The 16,205-nt window shown below is 42.0% G+C and overlaps 1 protein-coding gene across 1 annotated transcript in view; it reads left to right on the top strand.

The window, feature by feature from the left end:
• LOC139409279 (voltage-dependent R-type calcium channel subunit alpha-1E-like) overlaps positions 1 to 16,205 on the top strand; it is a 218,653-nt gene that overhangs the window by 156,576 nt on the left and 45,872 nt on the right. The window contains exons 9-10 of the mRNA XM_071154189.1: positions 15,620 to 15,723; positions 16,013 to 16,128. Coding sequence (XP_071010290.1) covers positions 15,620 to 15,723; positions 16,013 to 16,128 — 220 coding nt within the window. The remainder of the gene's footprint in view (positions 1 to 15,619; positions 15,724 to 16,012; positions 16,129 to 16,205) is intronic.

The raw sequence follows: 16,205 nt of genomic DNA, 5'->3' as shown, positions 1-16,205 counted from the left end.
TTGCTAAGAGTATAATTATATTATTGATGAATTGACTATAACTTTTCAAATCACCCGGCAGTACTATTTGCAGAGTTAGCTCCAGATAAATGATGTAAATCTTTAGCCATTCCTGTACCTGCGACCAAAACAAGCTACATATGGGCAGTACCAAAACAAGTGTTCAAGAGCTGATCTGATTGTTCGAAAGACATACAGTACCAGCCAAAGGTTTTGACACACTCATTTTTATTTTATTTTTTTTTATTATTATTTTATTATTTAACCTTTATTCAACCAGGTAGGCCAGTTGAGAACAAGTTCTCATTTACAATTGCGAACTGGCCAAGATAAAGCGAAGCAGTGCGACACAAACAACACAGAGTTACACATGGGATAAACAAACGTACAGTCAATAACACAATATAAAAATCTATATACAGTGTGGGCAAATGTAGTAAGATCAGGGAGGTAAAGGCAATAAATAGGCCATAGTGGCGAAATAATTACAATTTAGCAATTAAACACTGGTGATAGATGTGCAGAAGATGAATGTGCAAGAAGAGATACTGGGGAGCAAAGGAGCAAAAAAATTAATAACAATATGGGAATGAGGTAGTTGGGTGGGCTATTTACAGATGGGCTGTGTACAGGTCCAATGATCGGCAAGCTGCTCTGACAGCTGATGCTTAAAGATAGTGAGGGAGATATAAGACTCAAGCTTCAGTGATTTTTGCAATTCGTTCCAGGCATTGGCAGCAGAGAACTGGAAGGAAAGGCGGCCAAAGGAAGAGTTGGCTTTGGGGATGACCACTGAAATATACCTGCTGGAGCGCGTGCTACGCGTGGGTGCTGTTATGGTGACCAGTGAGCTGAGATAAGGCGGGGCTTTACCTAACAAAGACTTATAGATGACCTGGAGCCAGTGGGTTTGGCGACGAATGTGAAGCGAGGGCCAGCCATCGAGAGCATACAGGTCGCAGTAGTGGGTAGTATATGGGGCTTTGGTGACAAAACGGATGGCACTGTGATAGACTGCATCCAATTTGTTGAGTAGAGTGTTGGAGGCTATTTTGTAAATGACATCGCCGAAGTCAAGGATCAGTAGGATAGTCAGTTTTACGAGGGAATGTTTGGCAGCATGTGTGAAGGATGCTTTGTTGCGAAATAGGAAGCCGATTCTAGATTTAATTTTGGATCGGAGATGCTTAATGTGAGTCTGGAAGGGGAGTCTACAGTCTAACCAGACACCTAGGTATTTGTAGTTGTCCACTTGAATATGTGGATACTCCTCCAACACTCTGCTCAACAAATCAGAACCGTTCAGAGTCGTGATGCTAGACGGGCGGGCGCGAGCGGGCAGCGATCGGTTGAAGAGGGCTTTTCTTTATTTTTACTATTTTCTACATCAAAACTATGAAATAACACATATGGAATCACATAGTAACCAAAAAAGTGTGAAACAAATCAAAATATATTTTAGATTTTAGATTCTTTATAGTAGCCACCCTTTACCTTGATGACAGCTTTGCATAGTTTTGTCTTCAATATTATTTTAAAATGTAGAAAATAGTGAAATTAAGAAAAACCCTTGAATGAGTAGGTGTGTCCAACCTTTTGACTGGTACTGTATTTGTTTAAAAAATATCATAATTGGGCTGCCTGGCTAAACACAGCCATAGAGTGTATCTGTGTCAAGTGAGTAGGGGAATTAAATTCAGTGAATGGGCTAGAGCATTAGGGTGGTCATTCATTCTCCTAATCTCCCAGCCAACCTCCCTCCACTGACTCACTACTAACATCTGCCTGCCCACGGACCCACTTCATCTAATCCCACTAAATTACATCCTAAGCACATGGGCACGATTGGGCCGGGCTGGAATGTTGCTAGTAGACATTTAATGCTGACACCATTTTTTGAATTATCAGTTACACTCATTATCTGTATGTTAGATCAGTTGCTTACAGATTGACCATTGTGTCATGATAATAATCGTGTTAGGACATTATAAGCATGTTAGGATATTACTGAGTTCAAACTGGTTCTCTTTCAATTATTAATTTCAATATCTCACATGTGGGATACACCTGAATCTCAGAAGCTTGATGCACCTGAGTCTCAGAAGCTTGATGAACCAATTAAACATGTCTGTCGGAGACAGACTGGACGCGTGGCGAATTAGATGAGCCCCTCCCCTCATGATAAGGAGCCACTCGCCCTCCGTATGGTCATTCTCACCTTTGTTCCTGACAAAGAGTACCTACAGTATATAAGCTCTCCTCAGCATGACTTGATCCCTGTTTTCCTGCTTAACTGTTCACAGGTGTGCTGCGAGGTTACACTCCCGAGTGCAGATTTTTCATCTTGTCTTTTGTGTTGGGTGACTTTACCAAAAGGAAAGTTTTCACTTCGAATAAGAATTCGCTTTTCAGCTTTTTCTTCCCTTTGTCTCAGTAACATCAAACGGAGGCTACTGAGACTTGGCTATGCAAGGCTTAGCTAACCTGGCTAGCCCGCCGCAAATCTAGCTACCCTAGCAACTAGCTTTTCTACCTGGAAGGGTAGAATTACAAGCTTGCTCTCTCGTTTATCACAAGCCACTACCGTGCCACGTTGACTAGACCGTAGTGCTGAGCAATTAACAAAATGTAGGTTATTTTTCTTTTTTTTAAGAACTAATTGACCACAGTCTGTTCAATTATTTGATTTCCATTTATTTGTTTATTATTTGCTCAATGCGCACAGTTTCTCTAGAGATCAGAGTCAGATCAAGCCTGAACTGTGCGATGCAGTAGGGAGTTGTAGTTTTCACCAGGCCAATATTCTGCATAGTTTAGTGCAGACAACATGGTAATTAACCACAATGACCATAATCCATTGTGCGCCTACTTGTTCGGTCGGTCTGTGTGTTTCTTTTACACCTGCTACGTTTGGTTACAGTGGAGCAGACATGAAGACAAAGAGAAGAGACAGAAGAATGTGCGATCGATAGGGATAGAGAGCAGTTGCTTCTACCTGAAAATACATGATCTAAGTGATTGATAGTTGGTATTCAGCAGTCATAAAAGTATGCCTTATTTACTTTGAGGAACTACTAAAATAGTGATTTTGCCAAATAGCATAGGCTGTAGCTCTATAGAAATTAGATGATGACTTGGAATCAAATCAAATCAAATTGTATTGGTTAGCAGATGTTAATGTGAGTGTAGCGAAATGCTTGTGCTTCTAGTTCCGACAGTGCAGTAATATCTAACAAGTAATCTAACAATTCTCCAACAACTACCTAATACACACAAATCTAAAGAATAAGAATATGTACATATAAATATATGGATGAGTGGCATAGATGGTATAAGGTACAGTATACATATGAGGTGAGTAATGTAAGACATGTAAACATTATTAAAGTGACATTGTTTAAAGTGACGAGTGATCCATTTATTAAAGTGGCCAATGATATGAGTCTCTATAAAGGCAGTAGCCTCTCTGAGTTACTGATGGCTGTTTAGCAGTCTGATGGCCTTGAGATAGAAGCTGTTTTTCAGTCTCTCGGTCGCAGCTTTGATGCACCTTGCCTTCTGGATGGTAGCGGGGTGAACAGGCAGTGGCTCGATGGTAGTTGTCCTTGATGATTTTTTGAGCCTTCATGTGACATCAGGTGCTGTAGGTGTCTTTGAGGGCAGGTAGATTGCCCCCGGTGATGCATTGTGCAGACTACGGCACAGTCTGGAGAGCCTTGCAGTTGAGTGCGGTGCAGTTGCCATACCAGGCGGTGATACAGCCCAACAGGATGCTCTCGATTGTCCATCTGTAAAAGTTTGTCAGGGTTTTAGGTGACAAGCCAAATTTATTCAGTCTCCTGTGTGTCTGTGTGGACCATTTCAGTTAGTCTGTGATGTGTACCTTCTCCACTACTGTCCCTTTGATGTGGATAGGGGGGTGCTCCCACGGCTGTTTCCTGAAGTACACAATCATCTCCTTTGTTTTGTTGACGTTGAGTGAGAGGTTGTCTTCCTGACATCACACTCCGAGTGCCCTCACCTCTTCTCTGTAGGCTCTGTAGGCTCTGTAGTTGTTGGTAATCAAGCCCACTACTGTTGTGTTATCACCAAACTTGATGATTGAGTTGGAGGCGTGCATGGCCATGCAGTCATGGATGAACAGGGAGAACAGGAGGGGGCTGAGCACGCACCCTTGTGGGGCCCCAATGTTGAGGGTCAGCGAAGTGGAGATGTTGTTTCCTACCTTCAACACCTGGGGACGGACCGTCAGAAAGTCCAGGACCCAATTGCACAGGGCGGGGTTGAGACCCAGGGCCTCCAGCTTAATCTTGATCTTGGAGGGTACTTTGGTGTTGAATGATGAACTGTAGTCAATGAACAGCATTCTTACATATTCCTTATGTCCAGATGGGATAGGGCAGTGTGCAGTGTGATTGCGATTGTATATTGAATATGTCCGTAAACACGCCAGCCAGCTTGTCTGCACATGCTCTGAGGACGCGGCTAGTGATGCCGTCTGGACCAGCAGCCTTGCGTGGGTTAACACATTTAAATGTCTTACTCACGTCAGCCACGGAGAAGGAAAGGGGAGAGGGTGCAGTCCTTGTTAGCGGGTCGCGACGGTGGCTTTGTATTTTCCTCAAAGTGGGCAAAGAAGGTGTTTCATTTGTCTGGAAGCGAGAAGTTGGTGTCCGTAACGTGGCTGGTTTTCTTTTTGTAGACCGTGATTTCCTGTAGACCCTGCCACATACGTCTCGTGTCTGAGCCGTTGAATTGCGACTCCACTTTGTCCCTATACCAACATTTCACTAGTTTGATTGTCTTGCAGAGGGAATAACTTCACTGTTTATATTCGGCCATATTCCCAGTCCTCTTTCCATGGTTAAATGAGGTGGTTCGCGCTATCAGTTTTGTGTGAATGCCACCATCTATCCACAGTTTCTGGTTAGGGTAGGTTTTAATAGTCACAGTGGGTACAACATCTCCAATGCACTTCCTTATAAACTCACTCACCGAGTCAGCGTATAGATCAATGTTATTACCTGAGGCTACCCAGAACATTTCCCAGTTCATGTGATCAAAACAATCTTGAAGCGTGGATTCCGATTGGTCAGACCAGCATTGAATGGTTCTAGTCACGGGTACATCCTGTTTGAGTTTCTGCCTATAAGACGGTAGGAGCAAGATGGAGTCGTGGTCAGATTTGTCAAAGGGAGGGCGAGGGAGGGCCGTGTATGCATCGCGGAAGTACCAGCGATCAAGTGTATTGCCAGCGCGAGTGCTGCTATTAATATGCTGATAGAATTTAGGTAGCCTTGTTTTCAAATTTGCTTTGTTAAAATCCCCAGCTACAATAAATGCAGCCACAGGATATATGGTTTCCAGTTTACATAGAGTCCAGTGAAGTTCCTTGAGGGCTGTCGGGGTGTCTGCTTGAGGGGGTATATACACAGCTGTGACTATAACGGACAAGAGTTCTCTTGGGAGATAATATGGCAGGCATTTGAATGTAAGGAATTCTATGTCGGGTGAGCAGAAGGACTTCCTGTATGTTGTAATAATAATCAAGTCATCGATTTAAAAAAAATGCAATATACACAACAAATAAAATATTGTATTAAAGTAAAGTAATGTGAATGAATGATGGTTAATAAGTGATAAGCAGTAATGGGAAGTTTTTAATTCATTGTTTTATTCTGTGTTGTTACAGCATTCAACACACATAATAAAAAATGGATCAAAACCGAAATCGTAATTTTTTAAATAATTGAACTGAAACCAAACTGACCTCAAAAGCACAAATTTCTCTCCACTACTAGACTGACCGTCCTAGCTTCACTGCTTATCAGTCGAGAGACACGCTTTTGTTCATTACACTGACTAGTAGGACAGGAGGAAACTCCCCTCACACTGTCCCAGGCAAGCAACTCCTCCCAGCCATCCCAGCTTGAGTGGCCGAAGCCAAAAGTAACTGGGACAGACTTTTTGCCAACATGAATGTCAAATACATGGAAGAGCTGGGCCTCGGCAAGCCACCAGTGGTAGAGTGGCCAACCAACTCAACCCTGCTAGCCTACCAATCTGTTTTGATGCTACCGGATAAATGTCTCTTCGCATTGTATGAAAACGTGGACTGCCCGCTGTTCGCTGGCACACTCTTGGCCGAGGGTGCTGCTTTACTCTTTTCCTCCTCTAACCCTCATACACCCCAATCTATTCAAAGTGAGGAAATGCCTCGATTGCCAGGCAGATCGTTCTCTTGCTGTACGACAAGCCCTGGCAACTCCAGTTACGCAGGGATCTTTTCACCCAAGCAAACTGATATTTTCCACCCTCACCTGGACACCATAACCCTCTGGGCCTGGTCCGTGAGAGGTTAAATCTGGATATGACAGGGTTGCCTCTTGGAGTCATTGAGACTATCGAGAGAGCCAGCCAATGTTACCTCAAAAAAATTGGGGCACTGAGCAAATTTCAGGTTTGCTGAGCGCAAACTTGAACGTTGTGAAAATTCTATGCAACTTCCTGGGTGCGTTTACTGTGAGCACTGAGGCTGTACCCACTTTAAGGTACAGTTTTAACAGTGGCCAAGTACGCTACTGAGGCTATTTGATCGTCATGTAGGCTTAACATTGTGGCCTACCATCAAAAACAATGGAGAAAATAAAATGTTAATATGGAAATAGCTGTTCTGTCATTTAGCCTACAGTAGCAGCCAATGTGTGGTGTTCAAAATAGGCCTACATTCCATGAGACTTTTGGAAAAAAAATACACAGGGCTTGTCTCGGGGCTACTGCATGCCCAAAACCAGATAATTCATTACCAATGCTCTGTATCTGAGGTTTTATGCTTTTTGTAGGACCGCAAAGTGAGTGAGTGAGCTGCATGAACTGTCAGTTCATCATTCGTGCCTAAGGTTTGCCCCAGGTTTTTCCAAGGTTTCCTTGTTGCCCAACCCGGCTTTTATGCCTATGGGCAGCGACTATTACAATTGAGCTTGTGACTTTCCACCCACCGCCCTTCACTTCATAATATTAGAGAACCGGGGAAACGAAAGTAACCTTGAGTTTTACTCTGTCAGGATGGTGTATTGGAGACGAAGTCAAGTGTAGGAGAGCAGATACAATGAACAGGGGAACGTTTATTATATTTCCAAAAACGAGAGCACCACATGAAACAAACACGCTCAAAAAACAGAACATAAAAGTAGAGCGCGTAAACTAACACCACCTAACATGAAAACAATTACACACAAAACATGATGGGAAACAGAGGGTTAAATACAAGTAGATTGATTGGGGAAATGTAAACCAGGTGTGTATGAAAACAAGACAAGACAAATGGATATAAGAAAAATGGAGCAGCGATGGCTAGATAGCCGGTGACGTCGATCGCCTAACGTTGCCCGAACAAGGAGAGGGGCTGACTTCAGCAGAAGTCGTGACATATTCAATGATCTGGGATTTCTGTTCAGTGCAGCTGATTGATTTCTGATTAGAGTCCTGGAAGCTAATATGAAATTCTGATTCCATGATTTTTCTCCTTCAGATTCAACTAGCAATATGAAATGACTGAGATGATGTTGTTGACACTGCAGAGAGTTGTGATGATTCTTACATGTCTGACTGCTGCTTCACAGCTTTTGATTTCCATTTCATTACTGATTATCTTGGGACTCTGAGGGATAAGAATACTCTCCTATATATAGCACACTGTTACTCTCCCCATCTGTTGCTGCCAAATGACAGCCAACAGTTATCCATATTACAGTATACGTAACACAACACTTCCTCTATATTATACTATACCTGGATTCAATATGAAAAGGGCACAGCCGCTGGACTAGGAGGAGCAGTTGTATTAGTGTGTTTAGTTTAATGGTTAACTCCCCCTGTCCTCCATCCATAGATTCGTCAGCAGCATACCACCCTGCATCCCACTGTTTGCTTGCTTCTGAAACTAAGCAGGGTTGGTCCTGGTTGGTCCCTGGAAGGCACACCAGATGCTGTGGAAAGTGTTGTCGGAGGGCCAATAGGAGGCACTCTTTCCTCTGGTGTATTTTTTGTATATCCCAATACCCCAGGGCAGGGATTGTGGACATTTCCCAGTGTAGGGGGCCATCTTTCGGATGCGACGTTAAACGAGTGCCCTGACTCTCTGTGGTCACTAAAGATCCCTTGACACTAATCGTAAGAGTAGGGGTGTTAACCCTGATGTCTTGGCTAAATTCTCAACTTGGCCCTCATACCATCATGGCCACCTAATCATCCCCCACTCCTCTTCCCTGTAACTAATCCACAGGTCGTTGCTGTAAGTAAGAATGTGTTCACAGACAATCTTACCAGGTAAAATAAGGGTTAAAAAATAATAATAATAATAACATTCTGTCTGACGAAGATCATGTCACTGAGCGTTTTCTTAGAACGTCCCCCATGTCCAAACCACCAGTGCCTGACTGGCTGGCTGGTGTTATGTTGCGGCAGGCAACGTCTATTTCTGGAGGGGTGCAGAAAGACAGTGTAGGAATTCCCTAATCTGATCATCTGCCTGCCCAGTTCAAGCAAACTCAATCATGTTCGCTCTTCTCCCTTGGCAAGCTGAATCAGTTATCATCATTAAAGATGGGATCCGCAGTAGGGGGAAACAGCACCGCTGTCAGCCCCACAAGCGTTGTTATTGTCTTTGTTGCCGAGCTGAGGAGCGTTGTGTGGAGTGGTGATTTTAGCCTGTAAATCTTGGTGGGGCAAACTCCCACCCAAAATGTTTGATGCATGCCAGCAAAGCCACTACACTACACAACACAACAATAAACAGTACATTAATTACACTATAATGGTGACGAACGGTGCCCACAAACTGTTAGGGCCTACATAAAGCTGTCCCAACAGCAGAGTCCCAACAGCAGTCCCAACACCTTCCTATTGCTCCACCTGGCTATCAGCAGAGCCTTGTCTGGTAGCGAAAAAGTTTATTTATTGCCTTTTTAAAAACATAGCTGATATGGCTGACCTGCTTAAACACATGTGGTTTCTACTGTCAACTGAGATGGACAACAGAATTCAGAACATGGGCCATCCTTACAGTATTCTCCCTGTACACCAAGTCAGAACCGTAGGATAAATAAAGGGTGCATATAAGCAGACAACGAAAGCCCTTACAATATTTTATAATTACATTTCTCTAAAACAGGCTATAGGCTACATGTGCACCATCAAGTCAGAACAGTAGGCAAAATTATGAGTGGAAAAGGGAACAAATTATTAGGGTGAGGCACATTGGCTCCTAACAGCTTACCACACAACATACACTTAGTATTACTTTCTTAGCTACAGTATACAGTGCCTTCAAAAAGTATTCAGACCCCTTGACTCTTTCCACATTTTGTTACATTGCAGCCTTATTCTAAAATGGATTTTTAAAATATTTTAGCAATCGACACACAATAACCCATAATGGCAAAGTAAAAACAGGTTTTCAGAATTTCTTTCAAATGTATTACAAATAAAAAAAACAGCTATCAAATCAAAACCCTTATTTACTTAAGCATTTGCTATGAGACTCAAAATTGAGCTCAGGTGCATTCTGTTTCCATTGATCATCCTTGAGATGTTTCTACAACTTGACTGGAGTCCACATGTGGGAAATGCAATTGATTGGACATGATTTGGAACGGCACACACGTCAATATGGATCAGCACACACCTGACAGAGCTTGAGAGGATCTGCAGAGAAGAATGGGAGAAACTAACCAAATATAGGTGTGCCAAGCTTGTAACGTCATACTTGGTGCTGTAATCGCTGCCAAAAGAGCTTCAACAAAGTACTGAGTAAAGGGTCTGAATACTTATGTAATGTGATATTTCCGGGGATGGGGGTTTAATTCGCAAAAAAGTCTAAAAACCTGTTTTTGTTTCTCATTATGGGGTATTGTGTGTAGATTGAAGAGGGAAAAACTATTTAATACATTTTAGAATAAGGCCGTAACGTAACAAAATGTGGAAAAAGTCAAGGGGTCTGGATATTTCCGAATGCACTGAACATATCTCCCTGGCATATTACACAATTTGTTCAACAGCATACAATACATTTTTGCATTCAAAGCGGCAGTTAGCCTAGTGGTTGGAGCGTCGGGCCAGTAACCAAAAGGTTGCTGGATTGAATCCCCGAGCTGACAAGGTAAAAATCTGAATGTCCTGCCACTGAGCAAGGCAGGGTGCGCCGAAGAACCCCCTGTTTTCTGGGCGCCGAAGATGTGGATGTCGATTAAGGTAGCCACCCGCACCTCTCTGATTCAGAGGACACATTCCAGTTGAATACATTCAGTTGGACAACTGACTAGGTTTTCCCCTTTAACTTGTGCTATGCTCACTTGAACTGGAAGGTGGCGCTGCAGTCCTTCGTAGGCTAATTTTGTCATCAAAGTCTGCCATTCTCTATAAACTCTGAAAAAAACAAGGTCGAATCATGATGACGTCAGTGATATTCAGGTCAGAGCTCTAGAAAGATGCCTGAGTTCCCGACTTGCAATTCTGAGTTGGATGACTGTCAGAGCTCTTTTTTTCGGAGTTCCCAGTTGTCTTTATCTCAGAAGTCAGATTTCGCAGTTCCGAGTTTCCAGTTGTTTTGAGCGCAGCAGAGGTCATGCTGGATTGACAGCATGGCCAATGTTGAATGTTTATCCTTTTAAGCTTGGACCCTTAAACCCAGACTTGGGACCACACACCCACTCCACTGAATAGCAGGCTAGTGATTGCTTTGCAATGCAATCTGATGTCTTCCAAACCATTCATTGTTGAATTTGCGATTTCAAACTTGTTGTGTAATGTTTATATCCAATGGCCAATGAGCACCAATACGTTTTATCTATAATTTCTCTTCATTACTTCTCTTCATATGACAAGGATTGAAATGATTTTCCAGTAGATTGTTGACTTGATTCATTATGACTGCTAGCTTGCTAGCTAAGATTTTGAAAGTCCAATCAAAGCTACTGTAGATATGACGTGATTTAACGTAATTTTATCTGTGGCCAATGACCTTCAGCCGCCTTAGATGGGCACTTCTAAGATGCACTTCATAGATGTTGTGGTGACGTAGTGTCCCCATGAGCAACAGAACACTGAGCCAATCACGGTGCAACAAGAGAACATCATAAACCTCTACGCTCCATATTCTCCGCTGGCTGCCCCACCACCACAGAAAGCACTGAGCTAGGCTGAAACACCTGCATTTTGGAGCTGCCTTATTCAAGAAAGCAAAAAAGAGACCATGTTTGCATTCAGCCTTATTAACTTAATGATTTTTATATTTTTTTAATTGTTTGCAAACTGATATGTGACATTCAAAACAGGCCAAAACAGGGGGGAAATTATATGATTATGTTTTTAGCTAAACAGGTGGGGCTCAAAACACCCCTGAATGACTGAATGACTGGTGGTGCGACATGGTAAAAAAAAAATGTTCAGTACATATTGTGCTCTTCTGTCACACGTGTGTTCGTTGTTTGCAGTAACTTCATTGTTGATATAATATCACAAACGAACGTGGCTGTTTCACCATTAAGGATTCCAACTTTAATGCCTCTTCCTCTTTCCCCATTCATTTCGCTCTCATGCTAATATCACAGTGGAGTAGCAGCCTATTGAACCCTCTGTTGTTTGTTAATGATGGTGATGCAATACAATGCAATACAACTTCCTTCATGGCATGCCTAGGGATATTAGTAACATCAGCATGTGCCAATGTATGCTGATGAATAGCTTTATTTAGAAATGACAAACTTCTACTGTGTTGGATAGCATCTACCACAAGTGTAACATTTTGAACGTGATAGCAATAGCATTTGCTTGTATCTAATTCTTTTATTTTCTAGACATGGTGATGGCACTGGTTTCAGAGCAAGAATCAATGAGTTGCCAATTGAAGACTGTTGAAGCCCTCTTGCCTTTTTGTGTTGACAAAATGAGTCAATATAGTGAAAAGGGCCTGGACACAAGAACATCATCTTTTATCTCATTTCAGCATTTTATCAAAATGCTCATTTGAAAATGAAAATGCCTGTGGCTTTACTCTGGATAACATGCTTGCCATATGCTCCACAACCTCTGAAAACCACTGTCCTCACCAGGGTAATCATACAGTTTATATCATAGATACCCTGGGATTGAGATTCACGGAAAGATTATCCTAACACATCTTCCGTAAGGTAGTGGAAAATACATTGAATTGATTTTGATTAAAGATGTCATTTTCACTGCTTGACTACCTAGCACAGTGTATGATAGGCCTACCCTCAGAGCATAGATGCCAGGCCATACTTTCTGCTCACTGCTTTCACGGCTCTTTATTTAAATTGATGGAAGCAGATGATTTTCTGCTGTGATTATATTATGTTGACTGACATCATGGTGAATGTAATTTATTAAGGAATGAAGAGAGACAGTGGAGGGTAGAGAATGGGAGTCTGCTCTGGTGGTTAAAAGGGCTAGCAGACAAGATAGTCTCTAATACTGTTTGCTGTTTTATATTCCTTTCTACAGGAATGCAAACACTGCATGCACGTACACACACACACTCAGTCAAACACACATGTGCACATGAAGAGTTTATTCCCAAAACGCTACATCCACCAATTTTTCAGATTTAGTTTTTTTCATCAGTAATGATTGCTTATGGGTTCCTTCATGTGTGTGTAAATTATTACTGCTTTCTTCGATTTGTAATTAGAGATTTATGTATGAAAATGTGTTTTTCTGCAAAACGCTATATATCCATTGTTTAACTGGAATGAAATGTTCTTCTCCAAAATATTTGACTCTGATATGTGATTGTCTCACCTAGCTATCTTAAGATGAATGTACTTACATTAAGTCGCCCTGGATGAGCATCTGCTGAATGACAAAAATGTCAAATGTAAATGTTTTCAAGTACAGTGAAATGCCTTTCTTGCGAACTCAAAACCCAACAATGCAATAATCAATAACAATGTATTACTAGAAAAAACACATGCAAAGTAAGAATAGGAAATATGAAATACACAATAAAGTAATTACGTAAGTAAGCTTACTATATACATAAAATATTTACAAAGTCAGTTCCAATAACATATTTACATGTGCAGGAATACTGGAGTGATGGAGGTGGATATGTACAGTATAGGGGTAAGAGGACTAGGCAACAGGATATAAGATTAACAGAGTAGCAGCAGGTTGTATGTGAGTGGGTGTGCGGGTGTGTAGAGTCAATATAAATGTATCTGCATATTATGTGTGAGTGAGCAAATGATGGAGTGTGTGTGTGTGTGTGTGTGTGTGTGTGTGTGTGTGTGTGTGTGTGTGTGTGTGTGTGTGTGTGTGTGTGTGTGTGTGTGTGTGTGTGTGTGTAGGGCCATGTTAGTGTGCAAAGAGAAATAAAAGGTCAATAAAGATACTAGGTACACTCAGATAGTCCATGTAGCTATAGTGTTAGCTATTTATCAGTCGTATTTCTCGGGGATGAAAGCTGTTCAAGAGCCTGTTGGTGTTGGACTTGATGCACCAGTACCTCTTGCTGTGCGGCAGCAGAGAAAATAGTCTATGGCTTGGGTGGTTGTCTTTGACAATTTTCCTGGGCCTTCTTTTCATAGTGCCTGATATAGAGGTCCTGGATGGCAGGGAGCTCGGCTCGAGTGATGTACTGGGCTGTCCGCACAACCCTCTGCAGCGCCATGCAATCGAGGGCGGTGCTATTGTCATACCAAGCAGTGATGCAGCCAGTCAATATGCTCTCAGTGGTACAGCTGTAGAACCTTTTTAGGATTTGAGGGCCCATGCCAAACTTTTCTTTCTTTTTTTACATACAGAGCTCATATTACTGTATTGAATTATTTAAAATAATAATAATAATATTGTACATGTCTTTATAAAATGTTTAGCTATTTGTTACATTTGACTGTGTAAAACCTACTGTGTAAAAGCTAGCAGTACTATTTATTTGTCTAAGAGTGAAGTGCAAAAAAACATGATTATTTGCCTCTCCGAAATGAAACCATCATGTGATAGATTTTAAATTAAACAAATGTGTGTCTGTCATTGAACAACCCCATGCCTTGATAAGATAGTGAAAAAACACACCAATCTCTTTCATAATTTCTTTAAACAATAAAAACTAATTTACCAATATTTCTGAAAGTGGAAACAGTACATAGTGTTTTGGAGTGAAACTCTTCATAAGTACACTTACACAGACTCTTAGTCAGTCAGTAAGTCACTCACAAACAAACCAATCCATCCACTTCATAGCAGTCTGCTAAAACAAGGTTGAGTACAGATTCTGCTCTTTATTGTTTTCATTGCATTCTCTGATACAGAATCCACTTACTGCCATACAGGATCCAACCTCCCCTCTCATGTTGGCCCAGAGCTAATCAATACTTCTGTTCTCTCTAGGATTGAGACACCAGCAGGCAGTTGCTGCCTCATCCTCCCCGCTGCACACTATATCCTTCTGTTTTATTTAACGCAGATCAAATTGGTTTTCAGTTTCATATATATCCATTATGTTCCCCAAAGTCCACATTCAGTGAAAACCGTTTATACAGTGAAAACTGTTTATACAGTGAAAACCGTTAATACAGTGAAAACCGTTTGTGAATCGTGGACAAAGGGAATTGTCACATGGACGTAGAGAACAGAATAGGCCCCCTCATTAAGTTATTGAGAGCTCTGTATAACTGTGAAACTGAGGATTTGGGGTACAGCCTAATAACTTGTTAAAGACTACCACTCTCTGACTCTGAATGCTGCTGTCTGATAAAGCACAGATACCCAAGGTGCAACAGCATGCAGACAGTGCACAGCAGGTCAATGGAACGCAAGCCAGTACGCTTTACACTGGCTTTAGTCAGGAGCTAGTCATAGCCATGTTTACTTGTTAACAATTGCTTGGGATCGTGGTAACACCACCTTTTAGATAATTAAGGGATAGCTCATCCAAATTACCAAATGACACATTGGTTTCCTTAACCTGTAAGCAGTCTATGGACAAGCTAATCCATGCCATGCTTTGGTCTTATTTCCCTGGGACTGTTTCCAAATGCTAATGTATAAGCATTTGTGGCACCAATCCCAACATCATGTCCAAATCATCCAAAAATATCTAAACTTGATTGTGAAGATCAACAAAGTCATAGATGATTTGAACATGGTTCACACAAAAATATAATATTGGTACCATGACTTATTTGTGCCGATATTATACATTTTTGTGTGTGTGGAAGGTATCTGGAGCCCAGACTGTTTACGGCTCCGTCTGCAGCTCTGCACTGCCTCAACACTTCAGGAGGATTCCCTCTGGTTCCTCTCTCATGGCGTCCCACTCTCACTACTTGATGAATAAACTCTGACTGTAGGATGGAACAGAGCCAGAGACATGCATGTCCATATTGGGCTCAATCCTGTCTTGAGACAGGACTGTACTTTGCACAAATCATGCATTGATGATGATGTCAAAACATGATTTATAATCATGGGTCTCAGGTGCAGAACAACAATGTGGGGCTCAATTTTTTGTGTTGGTATGTAGTACAACAATACAGTGCTTTCTCCTGGATTCAATAGCTCCTGGTTATTGTCTGCTGTTTGTTTTTTATCTCTACAGACCAACGATGCCTTAGGCCCCACGTGGAACTGCATGTACTTCATCCCTCTGATAATCATCGGCTCCTTCTTCGTGCTGAACCTGGTTTTGGGAGTTCTCTCAGGGTGAGTCCAACTTAACATTACAGCAGCACTGTGGCACCGCCACATTGTGCCGGGGTGGCTGACATGTATTTTATACACTCCGTTACCGTCCGTTACCGTCTGTTCATGTTTTTTTTTCAAAAGGTGAATGCACAACATGCTCTAATTACTGCATGGGAAGGAGACAAGGTTAGAGTCTCCCCCCTCCACACTACTTCTCTCCCATGGTGTCTGAATGATGCAGAGAAGAATAAGCGCTGAACAGCAGGTCCCAGAACAGTCATTATCTTCTGTTGTGTTTGGCTTGCAGGGAGTTTGCCAAGGAGAGGGAGCGGGTAGAAAACCGCAGGGCATTCATGAAGCTCAGGAGGCAACAGCAAATTGAGCGGGAACTCAATGGCTACCGAGCCTGGATCGACAGAGCAGGTACTGAAACCACTGTCTGTATTACACTATAGACCCAATACATGTCATGCTTTTAAAAGGTTACCTCAGAAATGTCC

This window comes from Oncorhynchus clarkii, chromosome 5 (genome assembly GCF_045791955.1).
Source record: "Oncorhynchus clarkii lewisi isolate Uvic-CL-2024 chromosome 5, UVic_Ocla_1.0, whole genome shotgun sequence".
Taxonomy (NCBI): domain Eukaryota; kingdom Metazoa; phylum Chordata; class Actinopteri; order Salmoniformes; family Salmonidae; genus Oncorhynchus; species Oncorhynchus clarkii.
The sequence above is the reverse complement of the archived record's forward strand: the minus strand, read 5'-3'. Positions and strand labels throughout refer to the sequence as shown.